The 27,233-nt window shown below is 37.0% G+C and overlaps 1 protein-coding gene and 1 long non-coding RNA gene across 4 annotated transcripts in view; one reads left to right on the forward strand and one right to left on the reverse strand.

Annotated features, from left to right (window-relative positions):
* LOC311594355 overlaps positions 1-3,406 on the forward strand; it is a 36,394-nt gene extending 32,988 nt beyond the window's left edge. Inside the window, exon 3 of the long non-coding RNA XR_014778065.1 lies at positions 1,449-3,406. This is a non-coding gene — a long non-coding RNA (uncharacterized lncRNA). The remainder of the gene's footprint in view (positions 1-1,448) is intronic.
* Positions 1-27,233, reverse strand: part of KATNBL1 (katanin regulatory subunit B1 like 1) — a 52,421-nt gene that overhangs the window by 10,440 nt on the left and 14,748 nt on the right. Inside the window, exons 2-10 of one of the 3 annotated variants that reach the window (XR_014778064.1) lie at positions 12,131-12,261; positions 11,590-11,630; positions 11,030-11,309; positions 9,742-9,860; positions 9,024-9,074; positions 8,844-8,933; positions 8,093-8,182; positions 7,019-7,112; positions 4,228-4,734 (exon numbers count right to left, since the gene is read on the reverse strand). Coding sequence is in view for 2 of the 3 variants with exons in the window: in XM_084775925.1 (XP_084632051.1) it covers positions 4,702-4,734; positions 7,019-7,112; positions 8,093-8,182; positions 8,844-8,933; positions 9,024-9,074; positions 9,742-9,860; positions 11,030-11,309; positions 11,590-11,630; positions 12,131-12,247 (915 nt within the window). In the remaining variant the exon portion in view is untranslated. Of the gene's footprint in view, positions 1-3,791; positions 4,735-7,018; positions 7,113-8,092; positions 8,183-8,843; positions 8,934-9,023; positions 9,075-9,741; positions 9,861-11,029; positions 11,310-11,589; positions 11,631-12,130; positions 12,262-27,233 lie in introns of those variants that run through there. The other 2 variants (XM_084775925.1, XM_084775926.1) reach the window with 2 other exon arrangements.

Here is a 27,233-nt window from a genome sequence, read left to right on the forward strand (position 1 = left end):
CATCATGATATCCTTCTAGTAGGTTTCTAGGACTCTCTGGGTCCTTCTATTTCCTCATCTCCTATATTTCTCTTACCTAGAATCTCAGTAAGATGTTCTCACATCTACCCCAATCTCCTGGTAAGTGAAGACTTTCCTGGGACATGCCTTTAGGGCTGGTGCCCAATTATAAGTTGAGCAGGTGTTCTGGTACTAAACTCAGATTTTCATGTTTGCGGAAGAAGCACTCTACTGACTGAAATCTCTCTGCAGCCTCTCTTAAGAGGCCTTAAAGAGTGACACAGTACAATTTATGCCTTACAAATTATCCTAGTGCAGCATGTATAGAGAATGAGTTTTAGAGATACAGACCAATGTCAGGGACAAAGAGGTTGCTGGAATAATGTAGTAATCTAGTTTAATGGAAGGAGAAATAAGGTAACAAACTGAGGAAAATTTAAGGGTTGAGTAACAGTAATTGATAAATGATTTAGAAATAGTTCAATAGTAAGAAATTTGCACCTTAGCAATAACCTATATTATGGATATTCAGTAAGAATGCAAATCCAAGACCTATTGAGACTGTGAATCTATATAGTAATACAGTGGATGAAGAGAAACAAATACAAAATAAGGCCAACTCTAGAATAGTTGTATCTAGGATGTTTTACGATATTCCAATGAATACTTTCAATGTGCAACAGAATATACAACTTTAAATCTTGGGGTGATATTTAAGACAAGATGCATAATGATAAACAATGTTTTCTAAAACTTAAAAAAAAAAGCATGTCTATTTGGTCAACCAAAATAAAGTTTCTCCTCTACTCCTCAAACGAGGACAATTAATGCAGATGCCAAAGGAATTGACAGGACCAAATGATGTTTTTAAAGATGTTTTTCAAATGGTAAAAAGTAAAGAAGTGAGGAGGGGAGGGAAGGGGAGAGAAGAAATTTGTACTTGAGCAGGTGTGTTTGGTGGTTGAATCTTTATCTAGACTTTGGAAGCTGTCATCTGAAAATGGTATAAAGAATAAAAATTCTGCAATATCAAAGCAACAGTTTTATAACAAATTTTGAAAAAGATATCAGCAGTTGTGGTGTTGCTTTTACTGAAACTACTGGTAAACAGCAGCTGTATCTTTCTGTTTTGTGACTAATTACAGTCTTCAAGGGAGAATATGGTTGATTTAATGTTCAGTATGTATCTGTACTTACATTTTACTAAAGTTTGGCTTTTAAACAATACTGTTAGCTCAATGGCTTGACCCAGAGAAAATTATAAAAACAGAATTTTAATATATTAAAAATGTTAAATGTAGTATTGGAAAATGTACCTAACATGCCACATACACAATATGCAACATTCATTTCTATTGCTATAGTGTTGTTATTTAATACAGATATATTATAAATTAGAAGCATGTCATGTGTAAAGATGAAATTTTCTTGTTCTTTTTTTTGACCAGGCTCGTCTGAACTGGCTATGTAAATCAGGCTGTCCTTGAACCTACAGAAATCACCCGCCTGACTCCCAAAGGATAAGATTATAGGTATGTACTACCTATATACTATACCTATATACTGTATGTTCCTGTCACAAAATGAAAGGTGGAAAGAGTAGAGTACTGGGAAGATTTTTTTTTTTTACAATTTAAAAATTAAAAAAGAATGGATATATCAGTAAACACCTATCAACACACAACACTATTTCCATCTGAAAGATACGTCTATAATCGAAGTCATGTAGTTAAGTTCCCTCTAGATGAGTCAAATGTGTTTAGAGTCATTAGCATCTAATTCTTAGTAGACCTTAGAGTTTAGTTCTAGTATTAGTACTCCCTAGATGCTTGCATCCAAATTCCCACATTTCATGATTCATACACAAAACTGATGCTTTTTTTAATTGCTGCCAAAAGCTAACTATTTGCTAATACTTGCTTTCTAAGTTAAAGCCTTCTTCTGATCATGACCACACACTGCAAAAATCCATTTACTTTATCTGTAGTGGGTGCAAATTATTTGATAATGATTCTCTATCACCTCTATAATCTAGCTCTCCCTACCCTTGCAAAGTTACCAAAGTACAGAAAACTTAAGAAGGTAGAAAAGCTGAAAAGGCAGAGACCTTGGGACATTCCTGTTTGGTATTCTATTTAGCAGCACAATAACAAAAAAGCACATGAATACGGTACCCTGAACTAGGGTACCACAGTGAGTAGCCCTAATATGTTCTTTGGCTCTTTGGTAGATATAGCCCTATCCTAATTAAAATGTAGTATGAAAGGACTTTAATAGTAATAAAAATATTCAAAAATACTTCTTTCATCCACCTGTTGTCCAAGGATCTTACAGTCAGAAATCAGTAACTTAGGTGCAAAGGAACTGAAGTGTGTGGTATGGAATAGCACTTAAAACGAGGCTGCTTTTTCCATTGCTTGGAGCATACAAAATGGAGCATGACATTTTACTCAGTGTCAACAAACATACAGGTAGGCATACAAATTCTATTAAAACAATAGTACTGTTTCTTACTATACTTAATTTTTATTGATACTTCATTTACTTGAAGTTTGATTTTTTAAGACACTGTCAATAATCTGATCCATATTACTTGATACTGTGCAAAAATTACAAGGTATGTTAGATCTTATTTTAAATATTTTCTCTTCAAACCTGGAAATCTATACTGTCATAGAAATCAACTACACCATTTCTCTTTGAGAAGTAAACTATACACACCACATTCTTTGTGATTACAAGTTGAATTTATTAGGTGGATACCAATAAGGAAGATGCAATCAGAAGCCAAAGAATTACTTTGTGCATGTGACAAGGTAATGAAGTTAAAAGGATTAGACTCAAATCCTTAGACTCATTAGCATCACACTCCAACCAAACCATTAGCCTGTCCAAATGGTTCAATAAGACAATGAAAACTAGCACTCGGAGGCAGAGGCAGGTGGATCGCTATGAGTTCGAGGCCAAACTGGTCTACAGAGTCAGTCCAGGACAGCCAAGGCTACACAGGGAAATTCTGTCTCAAAAAAACCAAACCAAAACAAAAACACAAAACAACAACAAAAAAGACGTTGAAAACTAAAGGACTAAGATGAAAGAAAGGCTGTATTTCCCATCTTAAGGTTTCAGAGATGATGGAGATGTATGAAATTCCCACATTCTGAAAAAGGACTTCTTAGATACCTCACCTGTCAATCACAAAATTGTGTCACCTGGAATGACTCTAATCTGAAGATATAATAATCAATTACTACAACCAACACCTATTTTGTGGAGTATATAGCTATCTGGAATAATAGCTATACAAAACAGTGAAGTAACACTTTAAACATTTTCATAGCAAGAAAAGATGCTGGGGAGGCTCCTCAGTAGTCACTGTCTAAATGTTAAAGATGTACACTGGGATATGAAGAGAGAGTCCATTTATCTGTTCTGGAAGCTGGCAAGCCTTATCAAAGAAAGGTGATGGGTGGGTCAGCAGGAGTGGTATTCAACTGCAGTTCCATCTAAGACAGGTACAATCCAAACTGTTAAGACATTCCAGAACGGAGCACACTGATACTTCAAATGGTTATATTGAAAAACGAAAACCAAAAACCACTCGCATATAGTTTGCTGGGATTTCATACTAACCATCAGAGGAGGTAGTGATGCGATGTGCTGGAACTTAAAGTACAATATCAGCATTAACTGTAAACAATTCTGAAATATTGTATGTGACTTTTCAGAACACATTTAGTGACAAAAAATTAGATTTCATATAAAATTAGAATTAAAAAAGCAAAAATAGAAATATTTAGTAAATTTACTCAAATGAACGTTTAAACGTTACAGAAATGAAAAATATTAGAACTTATATACAATAAAAAGTGAATATAAATTAGCCAACTCCATGAACATTTCCAGTTAAACATTCATACAAATACATATTCACCTTTTTTCTTTATATAAGAATGACACATATAAACATAATATGAAGATTCTGGGAAAAAATCAGAGATACTAAAAATTTATCAAGTTTAAAAAATGATGTAGAATATATTTCAACAACAACATTCTACAAGAATGTAAACCCCTGATTTAATTCCATGATTTTATCATGCCAGAAGCATGGTTGCTTTAAATTTTTACAAAATGAGATATTTGTATTATAACACATTGGCTTATCAATAATTAAGGCATTTGTACATAATATCAGTGTGGACAAAAAAATTTAATATTACTTACTATGATGTTTTAAACTTTCAAAGTCTTTTCAACAGAAGAAAATAGCTGCACACATTTAAGTGTTTCTTCATAAAAGTAAAAATTAATGATTGGTCTTTACAGTTCCTGGTATTAAGTACTGTCTTGTTTTTGCATATTATAAATGATATTCTTATGTAGGACTGAGTTAGGACCCAGCAGTTCATAACAATGTTACTGAACAGCCATATAAAATCTGCATGCAACGAAGGCGAACAGTCTCCACAGTGCATTTTCACCTCATTGAAGTTGAAGCTGCTCCTTCTGGATATTTCCACTTCAATGTGAAGTAGATTGTTAGAATTTCATTAGTGGTTTTATTATGTGGCTTTTTAAAAGACAAAAATAGGTTTTGTTTCTTCCACAGTTCATAGTTCTCAAGAGAGACCTGCTTTTGGAAATCATATAATCCAGCGCTGTCTGAATAACCAAACACTCTTTAGAAGATGAAATCTCTCAATGCAGCTGTAATAAATAAGCATCTACGTCCTTAAAGGATAAAACAAACATTCCATTAGTTAATAAAGCAAATACACACACACACAACATGCTTTATTTTTTAAGTCATGTAGTTTTTTAAAATTTTATTTATCTTTATTTTATGTACATTGGTGTTTTGCCTGCATGTGTGAGTGAGTTGGATTCCCTGGAACAGGAGTTACAGGCAGTTGTGAGGTGCCATGTGCGTGCTGGAAATTGAACCTGGGACCTCTAAGAAGAACAGTCGGTGCTCTTAGGTGCTGAGCTGTCTTTCCAGCCTTCACACACCTGCTTTCTTTTCTGCTTTTGTTTCTTAATTTGTCCTAGTTCCCTTTGAAATCTTTACAAGACATATTATTCAGAATTTTTATCTTCATTTGTTTATCACAAGGTCTAGCACATAGAACAAGTTCAATAACATTGAGCAAATACTAAATGAATGCTTTTGTTCCTGTGCTCAAACAATTCGGCTTTGTAGTTAACGTTCGCAGAAATTCTGTGCTATATAAGCCAAAGTCTAAAGCATCATTTGACAATATCATCTCTCTTATTTTCAATTTTGATTTATTTTTATTTTATGTGTATGGACGTTTGCCTGCTTGTACGTATGTGTACCACATGTAGGCATAGTGCCAAAAGAAGCCAGAAGAGGACACTGAATCCCTTGGAACTGAAGTTACAGAAAGCTTTGACCTGCAATGTGTGTACTAGAAAGAGAACCCAGGTCCTCTGTAAGAACAATACTTGCCCTTAACCACTAAGCTACCTCTCCAGATCGACTCTTCAACCTATAATAATCTGCTCTGATTTTTAACCTGGAAAAAAAAAAAGATATAGAGGAGCAGTCAAGGATATAGCTACTTACTCATGCCCCAGCAGATAGCTCGTAAAACAAAAAAACAAGGCAAAAATATATACAAGTGAACTAAGAGGTGGTGGCACATGCCTTTAATTCCAGAACTTGGAAGGCAGAAACAGGCAGATCTCTGTGAGTGTGAGGCCAGCCTGGTCTATAAAGAGAGTTCCAAGACAGCCAAGGATACACAGAGAAATCCGTCTCAAAAAACAAGCAAACTAAAAGATATAAAAGTGGAATGGGAACTTGGGAGAGGAAGGGTGACTGGAGGTGGCGAAAGGGTAAGATCAGTATGACCAGACTGTACTATACATATGTATGAAACTGTCAAAGAAAACGCTTATTTTTAAAATGACACATTATGGGCTGATATCATAATAAAGATTTTTATTATAGACTTTACATTGAGAATTTAATTACTTGATAATTTGCACTATCATCATAGTATCTTAAGGCTATGTTTATAAGAAAGCTTTTCCTTTGTAATAAAAAGAAAATTTAAGTTAGCCAGGCTTGGTAGCACATTCCTCTGATCTCAGCGCTTAGGAGGCTGAGGCAAGAAGATGGTGATTTCAACAGCAGGATGGGCTTCACGGTGAGTTAAGACTAGCCCTAACTACACAGACCTTGTCTTAGTAACCATAGATTAAAAAAATAAAAGTAAGGACACAATGCTTTTCAGCTTTACTAAGATCTTCACAGTAACATGTTATGTATATTTTTAAAAAACAAACAACTTCAGAAAAATAGAACTCTGTTTTTAAGACTATAATCATTAAACATTCAGAAGGGTGTTAAAGAAGATAAATTTGAACAAAGTATGACTACACACAAAACATTAATTGAGTCAATAATCAGAGTAAAAGTAGTGAATCAAAAAAGAATTCCTGCCAGACATGATGATACACACCTGTAATCCCAGTACTAGGAAAACAGGGGCAGGCAGATTTCTGTGAGTTTGAGGCCAGCCAGGACTACACACTAAAACAGCCTCAGGGAGAAAATAAAAAAAGGGGGGGGGGATGGATGGGGGGACAGGGGAGATGGGGAGGGAGAAAAGGGGATGGAGGAGGGGCGTGCGGGTAAATCTCCTGAGTACAATCACATATGGTGACACATTTGATGCTTGATCTCATTTGTTTCTTTTTATATAGGTATCCAAGGAAAATCTCATGAGCACCCTCCTTAATCCACACAATGTTTTTACTTCCTGGTAAGTAACTATTCATTACAGCAAATGCCCAGCAGTGGAGTGAAAATATTTCCTACTGCTAATTCTTTCTGCCATTGCACTATCAATGTCTTGTTTAAACAGTAAACAAGTTTAAACAGTAAAATCCAAACTAGCAATGTACCTTTTTCCTGTAACAGACAAGCATATCAATAAAAATCAATATTAAATTCATGTGTAACTCTTAAATTACAAATATAGATTACCTTAGCTATGTTACCAGTATATCCTGGAACCAAAGTAAGATGATTTTCCTGTTCCCATAATCTATTCAACTGTTGCTTTAAAATCTTAATATTTCTAAAAGGAAAAAGAAAAGAACAAAGAATGAAAAATAAAATAGTTAGATACAAATGTGCTTTTAATGTATATCAGCAGAAAACTATATGCTACAGTTAAGCAACTTCGTAAAATAATATGTGTCAGGCACAAGTAGACAAAAAAACATACAGGCGTTCGTAGCATGTGGACAACTTTTTTGGGTATGAAGGAAAAATTCTGTTAGTCTACAAAGCTTATGGAATTTAACAGATACAAGTATTGTTCTTTGTTCCTCCCTCTTTTTTAAATACCAAGTTTTGGTAAGCAGCCTAGGCTAGCCTGAAACTTGAGTTCTTTCTACCTTGGCCTTCACAGTGCTCGGATTACAGGCGTGTTCTGCCATGCCTTCCCAGTGCTGGGATTACAGGCATGTTCTGCCATGCCTTCCCAGTGCTGGGATTACAGGCGTGTTTTGCCATGCCAGCTTGAGTCCAGTTCATTTGGGAGAATTCTCACATATTTTTACGCTAAGGCAATACTCAAATCATAATGATTGTAATAGTTTTTGGAGACCAGGCAGGATATTTTCATTCCTTATTGCACCAAGGGCAACTCTTTTCCTCTCCCTTATTGGCACAGTGCATGTGAAGGCTAAAGCACTGCTGTGTTGACTTCCTTTGTGAGGGAGGGGTTGAGATAGGTGTGCTATCTTACACTCTGCACTCAGGAAGTTGGGGCTGCAAGACTGTGAATTTAAAAATGGCCTTGGCAACACAGTGAGACTGTCGCAAAATAAAACAAACAAAATAAAAGGTAGGGTTTTGGCAGAATGGATGCAGAGAGTTATGGGGCTCTGTGAGGTTTTTCATAAATAAAGAGTGCCTCGGTTTAATATTTCTCTGAAAATGAAGAGAATAAAATTATAGAATGAGGATGACAGAATAAATTCACTACTTTGTTTATCTAAGATATTTTTCCATAGAAATTTCAGCAGAAATTACCTTTGAAGCTACACTTACCCATCACTTATAATTTCTGATTTAGATGAGAGTTCTGACCACCACCTTTTTATTACTGCTTGAAGCCAGTTTAAGCCAACAATCACATATCTGAAATGAAATATTGTGACAAAATTTAAGTGCTTTCATATAATAAGCCTTTAAAAACAGTGATATTCAAGTCAGGCGCACATGCCTTTAATTCTAGCACTCAGGAGGCAGAAGCAGGCAGATCTCTGTGAGTTTGAGGCCAGCCTGGTCTACAGCATGATTCCAGGACAGCCAGGGTTACACACAGAGAAACTCTATCTCAACAACACAAAATAAGAAAAATATATTTTACTACTACTTTTATGATCTACTTCACAAAGTCACAGACATTACACACTGTTTATAGATGCTTTTCTAATTGTTCTTTAGTGCTTATACTCCTTTCCTAACCATACTATAAACTCCTTAGAAATAGAAATAAGGCTGGAGCAATGGGTCATGTGTAAACACACTTGACACCAAACCTGACAACCAGAGTTAATTACTGGAACTCACATGGTGGAAGAAGAGAACCAACTCTTACAAGCTGTCCTCTGACCCCCACTGTCACAATAAATAAAATGTTAAGATTTTTTAATTTAAAAAGTTATCATATATACGTACGTACACGTGTGTGTGTGCGTGCGTGTGTATGAGCCCAGTCTCCTACCATATACTTATAAAACACAAATTTGAGAATGTTGAAAGAGAAAAAGGAAATTGAGATTTAGATTAGACTTACTCTTCAAATTTGCTTTGAAGTAAAGACTTTACTAGAGGAAGTAAGTCTACACAGCAGCCAAGTGAGATACATTGCTTTTCTTCCTGTAAGCTAAAAGAAATTCTAAGTTATAAAAATATGAAATGCTTATAATCTGTTTTTAAGGCTTATTATCTTTTTCTGAAAAAATATTGTTTTTACCTATTGGTTAGAACAGGAAGGCAATCTACCACAACTCCAAGGTCTTCTATCCTGCGAGTACAAAACAGACACCACTGCTTAGAAAATTAGACCCGAGGTTCTTACTTACATTCACATTACAATCTTCATGTTCCTTTGGAAGCATTCAATATTTAATAAATAAATACAGTATTTATTGTGAGTCAAGTACTCAGAATATGAAATTCCCTTTATATTGGACAGAGCTTGCTATCCGATGTCTGGGTGGGTGTAGGAGGCAGCAGTGGATCAAAGAAAGACAAATAAGTAAAATACATAGAGCAGGATGCTGATGAATAATGCTGTGGAGGAAAAGGAAACAGTAAGAGAAATGGGAAAAGATGAGCTACATCTCTTTAAAGGAACTCAATGTGGCATCAGTAAAGTAGTATTTGAGAGACTTTTAAATACACTGAGGAAGGAGGGTGATGCTTTTTTTCCCAAATGGTAGGATTCCCACATTTAGTTTTACAGATAAGAAGAGTCATAACCAGAAAAATTAACATCTTTGTTCCATCTGATAAACGTTTTCTGTATACTCATTACACTTAAATTAGTGATCAATGTAATGTACACTATACTGTCTCTATGAATGCTAAACACAATGTTTAAATTTTAACCAATAAAAAATTTTTAAGTCACTTGTCATATCTCATTAAAAATTACTCATGAGAAACAGAGACCAAAAAGTCACACTCACCTCACTAAATAAGCAACAAGTTCACTTATACTTCTCTTTCTCCAGAAAGTCAAAGCTACATTCAATCTCAAATTCCTGCTGAATAGAACTTGGGCCATTGTCTCGTGGTCCTGAGAAACCTGAAAGGCAATCAACTAACTTGTTAAAAATCACACTGAAACATGATACCACCTCTTTTTTTTTAAAAGATTTGTTTATTTATTATATATGCAATGTTCTGCCTGCATGTGTGTCTGCCCACCAGAAAAGGGCACCATATCTCATTATAGATGGTTGTGAAACATCATGTGGTTGCTAGAAATTGAACTCAGAAGAGCAGCCAGTGCCCTTAACCTCTGAGCCATCTCTCCAGCCCGATACCGCTTCTTTTTTAAAATGAAAACAGTCTGGTAGACACAGCTTTAAATTATGCAAAGGTAACTCCTTATACTGGCCCTTAAAAAGTAATACTGTAATTTGCAGTTAAATACAGTGAATGAATGATGTGAACAAATTTAGGACTTTTTCTCTCCTCCCTTCTTGTTATCATTTTTTTTTAAATCCCAGTAATTTATACAATAAGCTACTTCTAGCTGACCTATAAACCCAAGACAGGGTTTCTCTGTGTAGCATTGGCTGTCTTGGACTTGCTATGTAGACCGGGCTGGCCTTCAACTCACAGCAATTCGCCTGCCTTTGCCTCCCTGAGAACCTATGCACACTTTTAATACTAAAATACATACTGACTTCATTTAACAAAAAATAATAGCATGTTTTTAGTCTTTACATATCACTATTTAGATTATTTCTGATTTTTCAATTAAAACTGTGTGAATGTCATGGTGTGTACAGATACATGTATTTGTACAATTACTTTCCTTAGGGTTAATTTTATAGTCAAAAGAGGTATATTAAGCAGGTTTGCTGAGTAAGGTCCCCACTGGGCAGTTCTCAGGACCCAGCAAAACTCACTAGATAACAGGCTTCAGTGATGTACTTTTAAGGCAAACTGTCTCTTCCCCTTCCTTAAGTTTCTCCTTGCCGACTTGTTGTTTTGGCTATTTACAGCAGTCTATCAGGCATTTCATTCTATTTTAGGTGTTGCTAATTTAGAGACATAGGGGGTTAGTTTGTACAACTGTCTTAAGGAGTTAATCATCATTAAAATATTTATGTATTCAATCTGCTAACAATAGCATTGGGCGCGGGGGTGGGGGTGGGTGGTTGAGGAGAGTTGACAGGAAATCAAAAACAAACCCAAGCAACCCAGTAGTAGAACAGGAATAAAGTGAAGCTAAAATTGACTTACCTCAGAGAAGAAACCACTGTATTTTGATGATGGGCTTTCTGTCTGTGAGGAACCAGACTCACTGGCATTAATGACAAATGTTCGACTATCATGGTGTAAATTTTCGGGCAGATGGCCTGCGCAAGCCAGTTCATTTTCTTTATTTGCCATGTCACAGCCCCCACTTTTAGGGGACTGCTTAGTTCTGTAACAGAGACTTGGGAAGGGATGGCGAACTAACTTTCTGTGGTTGAGCACCTTGCGCAGTTTATCTGGGCTTTTCACGGCTTGTCCAACTGTTCTGTAAAAAGAATTTATTAAGTGAAAAAAAGAAAAAACACAAAGAGAAGATTTTAAATGGAGATTTAATCAGCTACATTTTTAAATTGTAAGCCACTAAAATTAGAAGGAAGTAATTTTTAAAATTTGAACAGATAGAACTGAGTGCAGAGCCTAGCACAGAGGAACTGCTTGATAACAAGTTAACTTATTAATTATAATAAAAAGAATATTTATTTGTTTTATGTCTTCATTTTTAACCACCTTCAATATTTTTCTACAAACTTTAAAGAAGCTCTTACCTACTTATGTAAGCAGCCAACTGTTTTGGAGATTTCTTAACCTGAAAATCAAAATTAAACAATGGTATCATATTTAGTTATTTAATAGAGATATATAAACTTTATGACTGATGTCAACAACGCAGTTTAAAGTTCAACGGGTTTTTTGGGGGGAGGGGGAGGTCATGTTTTCTTTGTTCTAATACCAAGGTTTCAGCCACAAGGGACAATATTGTATTTTAGTATGTTTGGCAAAGCAACATATCTACCTCCTTTTTCTTAAAAAAAAAAACAACAAAAAAAAAACAATACGTGACATATATTGAACTTAAAGAGTACTTAATAAGTCAATTCAAGTTTAATGTGGTTTAAAGCAAATTATTTCACTGCTAATAAACCTTTCAGTGAACAAAATGCATCTCTGAGTTCCTTGTCAACTAAAAGATTTATATTGTAACTTATAAAAATAGCATACTTGCCAACATTTTCTTATATAGGAATATAATAATAGGTATGCTCCATTAATTCTACTTAACCTAAGAGACTAAAGTGTCTTCCTTACCTCCTTCATGTTCTTACTGGTGAAATTAGAGATCCTCTTTCTAGGAAGATCACTGGGATGATCCTCAAAACAATTACAGAAGTTCCGTTTTTTAACATGGTGGGTATCAGATGCCATAATCTCTTAAGTGCCTAAACAAAGTAAAAATAAATAGAAAATTTAAAAAGCAAAAGAACCTGATATTTTATAGCATCTATATATGCATACATTAACAGCTCTGTGCTGTGCAAATGTGCGTAACACTGTGTGTGTGTGCGTGTGCGTGTGCGTGTGCGTGTGTGTGTGTGTGTGTGTGTGTATAACAAATCTTTAAGGCTGACTTGAAACTCAATGTTCCAACTTTGCCACTGCTTCCTAAATTCTAGGAATACAAATGTAAACCTCGTTTTAGATATTTCTGAAACCTGAAACACAAAAGCGGCACAACATATAGTTTCCCAGGAAATTAAGGCTCTTCACCTTCTATGGGTAAAGCTTAGTCAGGAGGCTGGTTTTGCTGTAGAGTGAAAAGCAAGGCAAGACAGACCCACAGAAGCTAGACTAGAAAAGGGTCTCCACTATACAAGCTTCATTTTAAAAAACGGACTAATTACTTCTGTCCTTCTGAAACGTCATTAAAATGAGAAGGAAGGAGTTTTTAAAGGCATATTACCATTATGGAGAAAAAGAAGAGATAAGAGCAACAATTTAGAAACCGCCAAGCCAACGTGGTAACTGACTTGGTAGGTCTTTTCAATATGACATGCACATTAAATTCTGCATTTCAATATAACGCAGATAATAAAATTCTAAATCAGCAAAGAAACATGTAAAGCAGAATCCTCACAAGGTTTAGAAGCAGACACTATCAAGGTCATCAGGAAGTCAGGATAAAGGTAACCCAAAAAAACACGCACACTGACTGAATCCATTCAAGGCACGGTTACATCCATGAAACCCCTTCTCAAATCCCAGCAAAAGAGCGGAGTGGTCTTTATTGTTTGCTTGCTTTGTAGTGCAGGCTGGCTTCATATTCCAGATCCTCCTTGTACCTGGGTCTCTTGATTGTTGGAATTACAAGTATGTGCCCGGACTACAATTTTATTCTATGAAAAATGTAAACTCAAGTTCGTAGAATAATATCAGGTACAAATGAGGTTGAAAGAACATATTCTAAAAAACAGGAGTCAAATAAAAGTTTACATGCTAAATCTAAAACCTCCTTATCTCCTTTCCTCCACTTGACTTATGAAGATTTGCAATCAAGCTCAATACTCCAAGGGGAACACAAAAGATGTTTCCTTGGGAACTCAGACCAGCCCCATAGTAAATCATACATACATGCATACAAACAAATCTATGGGCATACAAATATACACACACCCCTTAAAAATCACATACAAGCCGGGCAGTGGTGGCGCATGCCTTTGATCCCAGCACTTGGGAGGCAGATGCAGGCGGATCTTTGTGAGTTCAAGGCCAGCCTGGTCTACAAAGTGAGTTCAGGACAGCCAAGGCTACACAGAGAAACCCTGTCTCGAAAAACCAAAAAAGAACCAAAAAAACCAGAGGTTCCTCTATCTTGTTTATGGTGGTGCTTAACTGTGAAAGCTAACAAAACTACACACACACACACACACACACACACACACACACACTAGGTGTTTGTTAATCTAGGAGTGGTGGCTTGTGTCTGTACTCCCACACTTGGAAGCAGAAACAGGAGGATCTCCTTAGGTTTAATGCCAATCATGTATATAAAGTGAAACCCAGTCTCAAAAACCAAAGCATGAAAATGTTAGAAATGAAAACCAGGATATATTAAGACTCAAAACAAGCAAGCAAGCAAACAAACAACAACAACAACAACAACAACAAAAAACCCCTCAAATTAATGAGAATGTAGAGGTGGCTCAGCAGCTCAGAGCACTAGCTAGTTCTCGTAGATGACCTGGGTTCAATTCCCAGCACCCACAAGACAGATCACATGGTCTGCGATTCCAGTGACAGGGAATGATACCCTCTTCTGACTTCGGCAGGCACTGCATGCATGTGGAACAGACATACGTGCAGGCAAAACACACAAAAACGTAAGACAAAGAAAGAAAACAAGACCTCAACAGAAGTTGAAAGAGAAATTTGAGGGTATCTTCCAGAGCACAAGGGCAAATGATAAAAAGAATCAGAAGATAGGTTTATAGGAACCAACATTCAAACAAAAGAAGTATAAGAAAGAATATATTAGAAATCAGTGAGAAAATTTAAGAAATCTACACAAAATTGAAGGACAAACATTTCTAGATGAAAAGGGCTCCGTCTGAGTCATGAATGAATGAATGAAAACAGACTTAGAAGGTCCATCGTCTTCAAATTTCAGAGAATTAAGAAAAACTAGAGAAGGTAGCATGATTCAGTGATTTAAGAAAATGGATTTTAAAAAGTAGCCAAGCATGATGGCATACATTTTTAATTCCATCTCTGTAAATGGAGGCCAGTTTAGTAATCTACATAGTTCCAGGCCAGCCAGAGACCCTGTCTCAAAACAAAACAAAACATCCTCTACCTCCAAAATTCAGGAAACTTAAAACATCCTATTTAGTCAAATGTGAGGGTAGCGAAATCACCCAACATTCAAAACAATTCCTTTCCAGTAGCAAGAATGAAACACACACACACACACACACACACACACACACACACACACACACACACACGATAAATGGATTCTAACATGAGAGATGGGAAGGGATTCTCTAATCTACTCTGAACTGGTCAGAAAGCTTAGAAGAAAATTATTCACAAAAATGAAGTTAGTTTAAAAACAAAAACGGGGCTGGGCATGTTGACACACATCTTTAATCCCAGCACTCAGGAGGTAAAAGCAGGTGGATCTGACTTTGAGCCAGCCTGGTCTACAAAGCTACAAAGTCCAGGACTACACAGAGAAACTCTGCTTCAAAAAGCCATAAATAAATGAAATAAATAAAATACTGGATACTCAGAGAGAGAGAGAGAGAAAAGGAGGGATGGAGGTTGGTTGGTTAGCCTCCAACTCACAGCCATCTGCCTGTCTCTGCTTCCGTGAGTGCTGAGATTACAGGTGTGCGCCATCACACCTGGCTATGTTCTTGAGTTTTTTAAAAATTATTTTTGGTTCAAAATACATACAAAGGGAGTATTTGTAACAACTGTAAATGGCAAAGGGAATTAAGAGACGTAAGGTTTCTACATAACTTCACTCAAATTGGCAGCACCAGTAAACAAATTATTGTGTGTTTGATACTGACAGCACCAATAAAAGGCTGTATTAAGCATTATACTAAAAAACTATAAATTAAAAGAGTAACAATATTCAAGTAACTCATAGAAAATCAAAATAAAGAGGCCAGGCGTGGTGGTGCACGTCTTTAATCCCAGCACTCAGGAGACAGAGGCAGAAGATCACTGTGAGTTCGAGGCCAGCCTGGTCTACAAAGCGAGTCCAGGACAGCCAGGGATACACAGAGAAACCCTGTCTCAAAAAACAAAAAGAAAAAAAATCAAAATAAAGAAAATAACCCCCCAAAACCCTCAAAAACCAAAAAAGGTAGCCCTAAGCCTAACACACAGCAGTTACCTTTTCCTTATTTATTCCTTATTTTAAGTTTATTATTTGTTGGTATGCCATATGTGTCTCTGGAGGTCAGAGGACAACTCTGTGAAGTCGGTTCTCTCCTTCTACCATTACATGGGTTCTAAGGACTAAACTCAGTTGTGAGGCTTGTGCTGAGCAGTCTGGGTAGCTCTTACGTTATTTAAATGGTCTACATGCACTAGCTAAAACCCATAAATGGGCACAGCAGATTAAGAAACATGACCTCACTATATGCTGTCCATTTTATGCTGCTTAATTTTTGTTTTTCATTATATAGCCCTGGTTGGCCTCAAACTCAGAGCTCCACCTGGCTCTGCCTCCCAAGCACTGAGAATAAAGGTGTGCACCAGTTATGTGACGCTGAGGATCACACGTGTTAGTCAAACACTTTCCCAACTGACCTACATCCCAATCACACATGTAACATTTTTTAAAATGAAAAATATTAATCATTAGAAAAACAAAATCAAAACCACATAAAATACTATTTCACATTAACTGGATGGCTATGCAATGAAGAAAAATATAAGTTCTGAGAAAAGACATAGAGAACCTAGGATCTTCAGGCATCATGTAAAATAACATGACATGGTCTCCGTCCCTTTGTCTGTACTGGGGATGAACATCTAGGGTGACATGTATGCAAGGCAAATGCTCTCCCAATGAGCTAATGCTCTAGTCCTGGCAGTTTCTTAAAGTTAAATACAAATTTACCATAAGACTCAGCAATTCAAGCCCGGTGTGGTGGCTCACGCCTTTAATCCCAGCAGAGGCAGACGGATTACTTTGAGTTGGAAGCCAGCCTGCTCTATAAAGCCAATCCAGGATAGCCAAGCCTATACAGAGAAACCCTGTCGCTAAACACCAAAAAGACCCAGCAACTCTACCCCTACATATTTACTGAAGGGGAAGAAAAACATATTTACACAAATATTTCTATGCCAATATTGAACATAGCCAAAAACATAAACATTAGAATGTTTATCACCTGCTTAACAAACAAAATGTTTGTTCATATCTATATAGAACACTACTTAGCCTCAAAAAAGAATTAAGTACTCATAAGTCTATGTATGTATGAGCAGTACAGTAAGTAAAAGAGGACAGGACACATCTTGTGACAGAATCTTTTTATATGAAATGTTCATAAAAATAAAACGTATAGACAGCTTGGTTGCTTCAAGCTGGAGTAGGAATGGAAGCTTCTCACTGACAGAAATGCTCTGAAGATCTATTGGGACTGGAGAATGTTTCACTCTGTACTTACAGTCAGTGAATCGTACATTTAAAACAGGTGAGTTTCATGGTGTACATTTTACATCACAATAAAGCTTTATAAAGGGAATTATCAAAATTGTAAGGCAAAGACTTGTTGTAATGGCCTTGTAAGCTACATATTCTGTTTTTACCCATGTCTCGTGCATTTAATAGCACCTTTCTTGAGCCATAATATAGAATTGTCCTCCTCCCCAAAGGACACGTTATGAACGCTACTGAAACTAGTTGCAAGTTCTCTACGTGCTTCAAAAGCAGAGACACACAGAGAAAAATCTGAAATGGTATGAAGGGTTGAAGATTCATACCAAAAAAAAAAAAAAAAAATCTCCTAACAACCAAAGAACAAAATAAGGCCCTAAAAGAATAAAAGCAGACTAAGAGACTGAGAAGGGACCAATATTCTAGCATTACTTCAGCTTCTAAACTGATGTACATACATACATTTTCTTACAAGAACACAATGTTTACAATCAGTAGCTTGCTTGAGAAATACAACAGCAAAATGGAGCTCATGGGATGATTTTTCTTTACATAGTAGCTATCTTCTACCTCAAAGATATACTCTACCACAATGGCTGCCAAATCAAAAGATAACACAGCTCAAAGTGTTCATACACTCCCTGCCTTCTCACAACAAAGGAAACTCATTATATAGGAATTAAACATGTCTGGACAGGTCAAAACAAATTAGTTTTCTCTTTATATTAATATACTACATTGACTATTCACATTGTATTTAACTCTGCAATTCAATTAGACACTTTCTCTACGAAAACAAAACAAGCTGTTGAGAAAGACACTCTTCTTACCACAAGAATCCCTTCCATATGTGGTTATCTCCTAAGAATCATGAGAATGAAAAGTTTTTGGCCATTATCTTTTTCCTTCTTCCTTCCCTCCTCCTTCCCAAATGAATTTTAATTGAAGATTTAAAAAACAAAATAATAATAATAATAATAATAATAATAATAATATATAAATAAGAAATAAATTCAGTAGTACAATGTCTTAACCACTTGGTCACCTTATTATATAATCCCAATACTCAGGAGGCAGAGGCAGGAAGAGTCAATCTTTTGTACACAGAGAGACCCTCTCAAAAAAACAAAACCAAATCACTTCCAAAGAATGTCTTGAAAAGTGGATGCTCTAAAAATTGGCATTTTAAAACACAGGGTGTTGGAGGGCACACTTCAATGGTACTATGCTTGCCAGGCATGTACAGGGCCCTGGGTTTGAATCTCTAGACCTACAAAACTCAATAATTAAAACAAACAAACAAACAAACAAACAAACAAGAAACCTATTAAAAGTGTATGGAAAATGATGTACTGTGTAATCCCAGTGTCACAGTTAATCTTGGTTGTCAAAGTGACTACATTTGCAATCAACTACAACCTACTCAGATGGACATGTTTTTTTGAAGTATTTTCTTGATCGGATTAACGAGTGGAGAAGACTCACCCTAAATCTGGGCCATACTTTCAGGTGGCAGCCTATATAAAATGACATAGAAGAAGGAAGTTTTTGCTTTTTGCCTGCTGCCCTCACTCTCGCTGCCCAAGTTCCTTTATCCTGCTCCTGAGACATTCCTTCACTGGCATTAGAACCTACTTCTTGGGGATTACAAAAGACACTAAAGACTGGCAGTCTCCAGGACTCCAGCACCAGACCAGGACTGTTGGGAAATCCAGCCTTGTGGACTGAAGGGTGACCAAACCCTTTGCCTTTCCTTCTGGAGACAGCCACAGCTGGATTACTCAGACCGCAGCCTGTAAGCCACTCTAATAAATCCTGTATATCTTTATTCTATCAGTGCTATTCCTTTAGAGAACACCAGCTAATATACCTGGTTTGGTTGGTTGGTTGGTTGGTTGGTTATTGGTTTTTCAAGACAGGGTTTCTCTGCATAGCCTCCTTGAGTGCTGGGGTCAAAGCTTTGTACCACCATGCCCGGCTCCTAGTTTTTGTTTCTTTTGTTTTATTTTTTAAAGATTGTATTAATCCTCATCCCCAAATAAAACAAGAGCAGACAAAGGCAAATAAGATCACATCAAATTAAAAAGCTTTTGCACAAAAGAAGCATTCATCAGAGAGACAACCTAAAGAGTAGGAGAAAATACATGCAAATTATACAATCTGACAAGGAGCTAAATAACCAGAATAAAACAGGAACTCAAAAACTGCAATGGCAAAAAAGTAAAAGAAAGAAAAGAAAAATCAAGCAGCTTGATTGAAAAACGGGCAATGGACCTTAGTACAGTTTGGGGCTAGAATGTCCCTGAACGTCTCCTGTGTAGAAGGAGATAGGGCCTAGTGCAGAGTCTGCAGGAAGTAGGTCACTGGCAGCATCCTTCTTATCTCTTAGCCCGGTCCCTCCCATCTTCTTTCTTCTTGGTCACACTGAAATAAGCAGCTTTGCTCTACAAGGCTCTCCACATCACAACTTCCTGTCTTCTCAGGACCACAGCAATGAAGTCAAATAATCACGAATTACAACCTCTGAGACTGAGCGAAAATAAACCTTTGTTCTATCAAGTAGTTTTCTCAGTGGTAAGCTAACATAACAGACATTTTTCAGAGACAGACAAACAAATAGCCAAAGGAGTATTAAAAAATGTTAAATAACATCATTAATAATCAAGGAAATGCAAATCAAATCACATTAGATTATTGCTATATTCCGTTAGGAACACCAACTCTCAGAAAGTAAAGAAAACAAGTGCAGGCAAGGATATACAGAAAAGGGAATCCCTTGGGCTGGTGAGACAGCTACGTATATAAACTTGATGACCTTGGTGATCTATTACCTGAACCCATGTAACAACAGGAGAGAACCACGCCCTCTGAGTTGTCCTCTGACCTATACATACACACTATGGCACACATGCACCCTACCCCACCTACACAGACACACACACACAGACAAACAGACATACAGACACACACACACACACACACACACACACACACACACACACACACACAAAGTAAAAAGTTTACAAAAGAAAAGGAATCCCTATACCCTAATGATGGGAATGTTTATTAGTATAGCCGCTATAGAAGACAGTACAAAAATTCTTAAAACAAACAAAACAACAAACAAAAACTAGCAAATAATCCTGCAATTCCATTAGTGGATATTTATCCAAAAGAAATAATTCAGTACTTCCCTGTTTACTGTAACACTATTCAAAATTGCCAGGAAATGGAAATAATCTGTTGACTAGTGAATGAACAGATAAAGAAAATGTAGTAAATATAAAATACAGAATACTACAGAGGATGAAACCTTACAATTTATGACCCTGTATGGAAATAGAGATTTTGTAAGTGAAATAAACCAGTAACAAAAAGAGAAGTAACTCAGTATCTCCTATGTGGAATCTAATAAAGCTGACCTTACAGAAGTTGAGAGCAGAGGATGACCTGGGAGGGTTGATCAAGTTATAGGGAGATATTAGTAAGAAGTTCTGGGATGTCAAAGTACAGCAGTGACTATAGGTAACAATTATATACTGTGTATCTCAAAAGTCAAGCTGGAACCATACCCAGTGGCACACGCCTGTAATCCCAGCACTCAGGGAAGCAGAGGCAGGTGGATCTCTGAGTTCGAGACCAGTCTGGTGTACAGAGTGAGCCCAGGACAGCCAAGGATACAACAGAGGAACCCTGTCTCAAAACAAAATGACAAAACAAAACAAAAAGTCGAGCAGGAGAGATTCTGAATATTTTCAACCTAAGGAAATGGTTAAGCGTTTAAGATAGATCAGCACAATCGATCCGAGAACACAAAATGTATAGATGCATCAAAATAGCACATGTACCCTATGGATTTTTATGTTACAAATCTGCTTAAAAGTACACCTTTAAAACCGAAAAAGAAACTACCAAACTTATGTTGTGGATGGGGACACAGCTTTTAGCTTTTAGCTTGCTTTTAGCATGCTTAGGGCCTCAGTTCAATCCCAAGCACTGTAAAACAACAAAACAAAGCTTTAACTTTGCTGGAGGGACTATGGATCATCTCACTCACTTACAGGCTTTTCTATTTTCTAAAAATATGAATTATTCTCATTGAATGAGATAGTCTTTTTAACTTTTTCAAAATCAGGAGAACCTAATCTAATTTTCTTACTTCTGCTCAGCGGCTTCAATTTATTCTTTGATTTCTTGCTTTGAACAGATGCCTCCCTGTCTGCTTTCAAGCATGCTCCAGTTTCTTCTATCAACACCTATACTCTTTCTGTTCTCCCTTCCTGCCAGATTTCAACAATGAGTGCTTTTTAGTTTTCAATTGGTCTTTAACCCTTTACAATTTTACCTTATTCTGTTGGTTCATGTAAAAAAAAAAAGTCTGTGATTGTGACTGTCTATCACTTGAAACTATTTGGGAGCCAGGCATGACAGTCCATAATTGCAACACTCTAGAGGCTAAAGCAAGAGACTGAGTTGTGAGTTCAAGGCCAGTCTGAACTACATAGTGAGACTTTGGCTCAAAAGGCAAAACAAAACAAACAATTTAACAACCACAAAGAATAAAAGGAAAAGGAAAAACAAATACCATTCCCCACCCCAGTAAATAAAACAAAAGCACCTAATAGGTATCTTGTAGCACTTGCTACTACTCATGGAGAACAGCCAGGCCAGTGTTAGGGCTGCTCCTTCTATATCACTTGTCAGCTGTTAGTTCATCATTTCATGATCCTTCTCCATTTCTTTTCTTTTCTTTTCTTTCTTTCTTTTTTTTTTTTTGTTGTTGTTGTTTTTGTTTTTTGAAACAGTCTCTCTGTGTAGCATTGGCTGTCCTGGACTCACTTTGTAGACCAGGCTGGCCTAAAACTCAGATATCGACCTGCCTCTGCCTCCCGAGTGCTGGGATTACAGGCGTGCACCACCACGCCCTCATCTCCTTCTCAATTTATGACACAACTATGCTGACTTTCCTTGTTCGTTTCCCTTCTCTGAGTTACCTTTCCTTTAACAGCTCTTTTCTCTCCACATGAACACTGAGAGTACATGTTTTCACAGCTTCAGTTACTTTTCTAGACCACCTGGCTTCCACACATCTAACACTACTAGTTTCTAATCAACATGTCTAAACAAAATTTCTTCAGCTGGGCATGGTGTCGCATGCCTGTGATCCCAGCCCTGGGAGGCAGAGGTGGCGGGTGGATCACTGTGAGTTTGAAGCCTGCTTGATCCACAGAAACAAGTCCAGGACAGCCAAGGCTACATAGAGAAATCCTGTCTTGAAAAACTAAAACAAATATCTCTTCAATTGCCAGCCCAACAATGGCACTTCCTAACTATCATACTTGAATTACTAAGACCCAAAATTCTCGCAGACTGAAAAGCCAGGTTTATTTTTATTTCTCTTTCCTTCCTTCCACCAAGCCACTGTCTTCTTGAATCTTCCATCAAGACATTTCCTGGCTCCATTCTGACCTTCCCTTTTCTACTGTCAGAAAAAGCCTAAAATACTGTAAGAATAATTAGTTGCTCCCCCCAGCCCCCACCTGCCCTGCTACAGGTCTTTTCCTTGTCCCTATAAACCATCTTACACAATAACAACTGCCTATAGTGTTCAAGGAAAAATAAAACACTAGTACAGCATTTCCCAAGTTATGTTTAAGTTAAATCTTAAGGATGCCTTACTCTGTTAAATAAGTATGGCTATATTGCATGTTAAAACTGTTTATTGGAAATGTAGTATACCTAAAAAGGTTCTAAGGAAATCTAGTATATCTAATTCTGTGATACCCTGTACTAGCTACCATAGGTTTTGGGATGGGTTCATGTATATATACTAAACTATCTAAGCATTGAACTCCCTCTTTATCAGGTACCATACTGTTGGGGTATTAAGTTTTTTTTGAAGGGTGAGACGCCAGGAACAGTGGTTCGTACCTAATTCTAGGATTTAAGAGGCAGTGGCAGGAAAATCAGAAGCTCAAGGACACCATCTACTATACATCAAGTTTAAGACTGGTCTGAGCTACATGAGATACCCTCTCATAAAAGAGAGAAAAATGAATAGTCCCAGCTACTTTTTAACGGGAGAGGAGGAGACTGAGAAGGAAGTATTCTACTTCAGTGATGTCAAATATTAGTAATTGTTTTATTTATTGTATAAATAATCTTCTAAGAAATCTGCTGGATGCCAGGCACTGATCTTCTCCCTATGCACTTACACATACATTTGCACTTTTTTATACAGATGAGAAATGAATTTGCCCTAAAATCAACAGCAAAAATGAAAATAGTAAGGGCTGGACTTTAGGCATTCTCTTTCTATACTGTATATAATCTTAACCAATACATTATACCATCTCCCACTTAACAGTAATGAATACATATATAGACAATGCATATACTCAGGGATAAATAGACCTTCTAGTTTATGATTTTGGTAGACTTTCTATTCTGAATCCATTTTCTCAATATTATTATGAATATCAGAGATTACATATACTATAGCTATTAACACTCACAGCATTTACATAAAATATAAATACATATGATATAGTGCTTTGGAAATGAAACTGAAGAAAAACAAAAAGTTTATGAAGTATCAACACATCTTGTTGTGCCAAGTTTAAATTGACTAAATAATTTACCATCCAAACCAAGACACTGCTGAAAGTGAAAAGTAGTAGTATAAAAAAAGTGTTAGGACAACAGGCATAAACTAAGTCTTTCCCATACAAACATAAAGTATGCATATCTGACCTCAGTTCTAATGTTTACTGTTCTACATCTATTTTTTAAAATAATTTCTTTCTATGAAAATTATCAACAACTTAGCCAGGTGGTGGTGGCACATACCTTTAATCTTAGCACTCCGAAGGCAGAGGCAGGTGGGCCTCTGTGAGTTCGAGGTCAGGCTGGTCTACAGAGTGAGCCAGGGCTACACAGAGAAACCCTGTGTCAAAATAAATAAATAAATAAATAAATAAATAAATCAACCAACTACTTAACTATAATACTGAATAAACTATACAACTTGAATAAACTTCAACTATATTATGCTAAGTGAAGGAAAGTAAAATTTAAAAGGCTATTTTCATGATATCCTAAAATAGCAAAAATATAAATGTAGACGAAGTATAAATAATACCCAGAGACTGCTCGCAGAGAAAAGCTTACTACAAAGTAATAAATACTTTAATATAGCAATGATTGTGTCACTATATGGAACTCATAGAAATCATATCACAGTAACTCTCTTTAAGGAAATTGGGGAATAAGACTGTTGTGTAGCTTAGCAGTAGAAAATGTGCAAGGATCTGGACTCAATCCCCAGCACAAGGGGGAAAATAGGGGGAGAATCAACAGCTTTTCACTAGCATTTTTAGACATTAGGACTTGTTTGAAGAAGAAAAAACTATGGGCTCATACCCATGCTCTTCCCTTTAGGAAACCAGTCTATTCTTGAGTCCTGAAAGGTTCAGAAACATCCCTAAAACACCTAGAATATATATGTTCTGAACGGAAATTACCAAAGCCAGACCAACTGGTTCTAGTACTCTAGTGTGGGTTGGATCTGACTCTGCAGGCCAAGGTGAAGATGCCCTCAGTGGCTCTGTATGCGATGGCATGCGGGAGTTTAAACAGCTGAATCAGCAGAGGGCTTTGGCTCGTTTCATCTTTCTCAACTCTCTGGGAACCTTACTGCTCACTGTGTAGTAGTATGTGCCACAGCTTACTGAATAAATGCTAAAAACTCTCTTCAATCTTACAGACCAGTGCAGTTTAAAGAGTAGGCTCAAAAGAACCAGGCAGAATTTCCCAGCTTCCACCTTTAACAATCCATATAACTCTGGAAACAGCTGTGTTAGTTTTCATTAATAAAAGTAAAAATGTTTATTCATGTAATTTGCCTTGACTTACCCTGAAAAAATAAAAAACCCACAAATAACAAAATGGGACCTTTGCTGTTTGTTTGTACGTACGTATATATTTTTTCGTTTTTCGAGACAGGGTCTCTCTGTGTAGCCTTGGTTGTCCTAGACTCGCTTTGTAGACCAGGCTGGCCTCAAACTCACAGTGATCCACCCGCCTCTGCCTACCGAGTGCTGGGATTAAAGGCTTGCACCACCACGCCTGACAGGACCTTTGTTTTAACAGAGGAGAAAACTGGTTAAAAAAAAAAAAGTGGGAGTAAACAATCACCAAGCCATAGAAGCTTAATCTTTTTTTTTAAAACATTTTTATTTAACTTTAATTCATGTGCATTGGTGTAAGAGTATGAGGTCTTAGAATTACAGACAGTTATGAGTGGCTATGTGGGTGCTGGGAATTGAACCCTGGTCCTTTGGAAGAGCAGACAGTGCTCTTAACCACTGAGCCATCTCTCCAGCCCCCAGAAGCTTAATCTAAGGCAAACAAAATTTCTTTGAGACAGAGTCTCACTATGTTGCCCAGCTTGACCTTAACTTGCTATATAGGTATGGCTGCCATATGGGTCTTGAGAACTGAATTCAGGCCATCAGGCTTAGAAGCAAGTGTCTTTACCCACCGAGGCAACTTTTCATAGAAGCAAGAAGTGTCTATACCCACCGAGGCAACTTTTCAGCCCAAAGTTACTTTAAAATCATTATTGTTGGGCTAGAGAGATGGCTCAGCGATTAAGAGCACTGTCTGCCCTTCCAAAGGTCTTGAGTTCAATTCCCAGCAACCACATGGTGGCTCATAACCATCTACAATGAGATCTGGTGCCCTTTTCTGGTGTGCAGGCATACATGTAGGCAGAACACTGTATGTGTAATAAATAAAATATTTTTAAAAAATCATGGGGTTGGGGATTTAGCTCAGTGGTGGAGTGCTTGCCTAGTAAGCGCAAGGCCCCGGGTTCAGTCCTCAGCTCTGGAAAAAAAAAAAAAAAGATCATTATTGTTGTTATTATTGGTAGTGGTGCATGTGTATGCATGGCTACATGGCTGTCAAAGTTGAAGTTTGTGGAGTTCCACATTTATGGAAACCCAGATCATCAGGCTTATGCATCCAAGTGCGTTTACCCACTGAACGATCTCAAAGCAGCTCCCAACCCCCTCACATTCTTGATCTTCCTGGTCCAGGCTTCCAGTTTCTGGGACCACAGGTACACACTACCATTTGCGGTTTTCAGAGAGAATATTTTGAGGGTCAAAGCTGATTTCAAAGTACCAGGCAGTTTGGCAGACTATTATTGAATACTACACAAATAACAAAAGGAAAGGGTGGGGGGAGGCAATGACATAAGACCAGACACGGGACAGGACATAGACAAACCCTGAGGACACTGAAGCTATTTTATAAAGGAAAAGGATAGAGACCTCTACCTACTGTTACACATCCTTGAATACAGAAAGCATAACATTAACTATCATTTTCCAAGCTTTTGTAATGTTCTGTCTCTGGTAATGTTGCCTTTTTGTTTCTACTCCAGGAAATCTTCCCTTTCCTCCTTGCTGCTTTATCATGGCCTCTCTTGTCAAGACTGAGATTGAATATTCTTTTTGGAAGCATTTCTTGATTCTGGTCTTGGTTCAAGGCTTCTATAACAGCACCTCTTGAAACACTGAGTTTAATATTGCATAGTTTAGGCTTTTAGCAAATAACGAATACATAAGGGCTTAAATGTAAGATATGACTGCGCATTAGCTGATTTTAGTCTGTCTCCTCCTGCCAATTAAACTTCAAACTTTTTAAAACATTTTAAATTTGTCTTAAATTACATGTGTATATGTGCACATGAATGCTACTGTGTGTGTAGAGAACAATTTGTCAAAGTTTGCCCTCTCTCTCTGCTGTATAAATCACAAGGGTTGAATGCAGGCTGTAAGACTTGGCATTTTACCTACTGAGCCACCCCTAGACAGGGACTGCACATATTAACATATATTACCTAAAATACAATTTCACAACTACTACTCTAGTGTAAAAATATACTACATGTAGGTATGTGCGCATGTGCACACACACACACACACGCACACGCGCACACACACACACACACACACACACACACGCCATTCAGTGAACAAACATGCATCATCAGGAAACATTGGTATTTTGAGGTTTATTTTAAATGATAAAAATGGCATCTTGGTGCCTGTAGAGACCTGTTGGGAACAGGACTTCTAAAAGACAATTATGTCTGGAAGACTGTGGATGAAGGCCATTTTTGCTAGCTCTAAGGAAGGTCTCTAGCATCAAAGAGAACACAGA

Source organism: Acomys minous (genome assembly GCF_964271855.1).
Source record: "Acomys minous genome assembly, chromosome: 3".
Taxonomy (NCBI): domain Eukaryota; kingdom Metazoa; phylum Chordata; class Mammalia; order Rodentia; family Muridae; genus Acomys; species Acomys minous.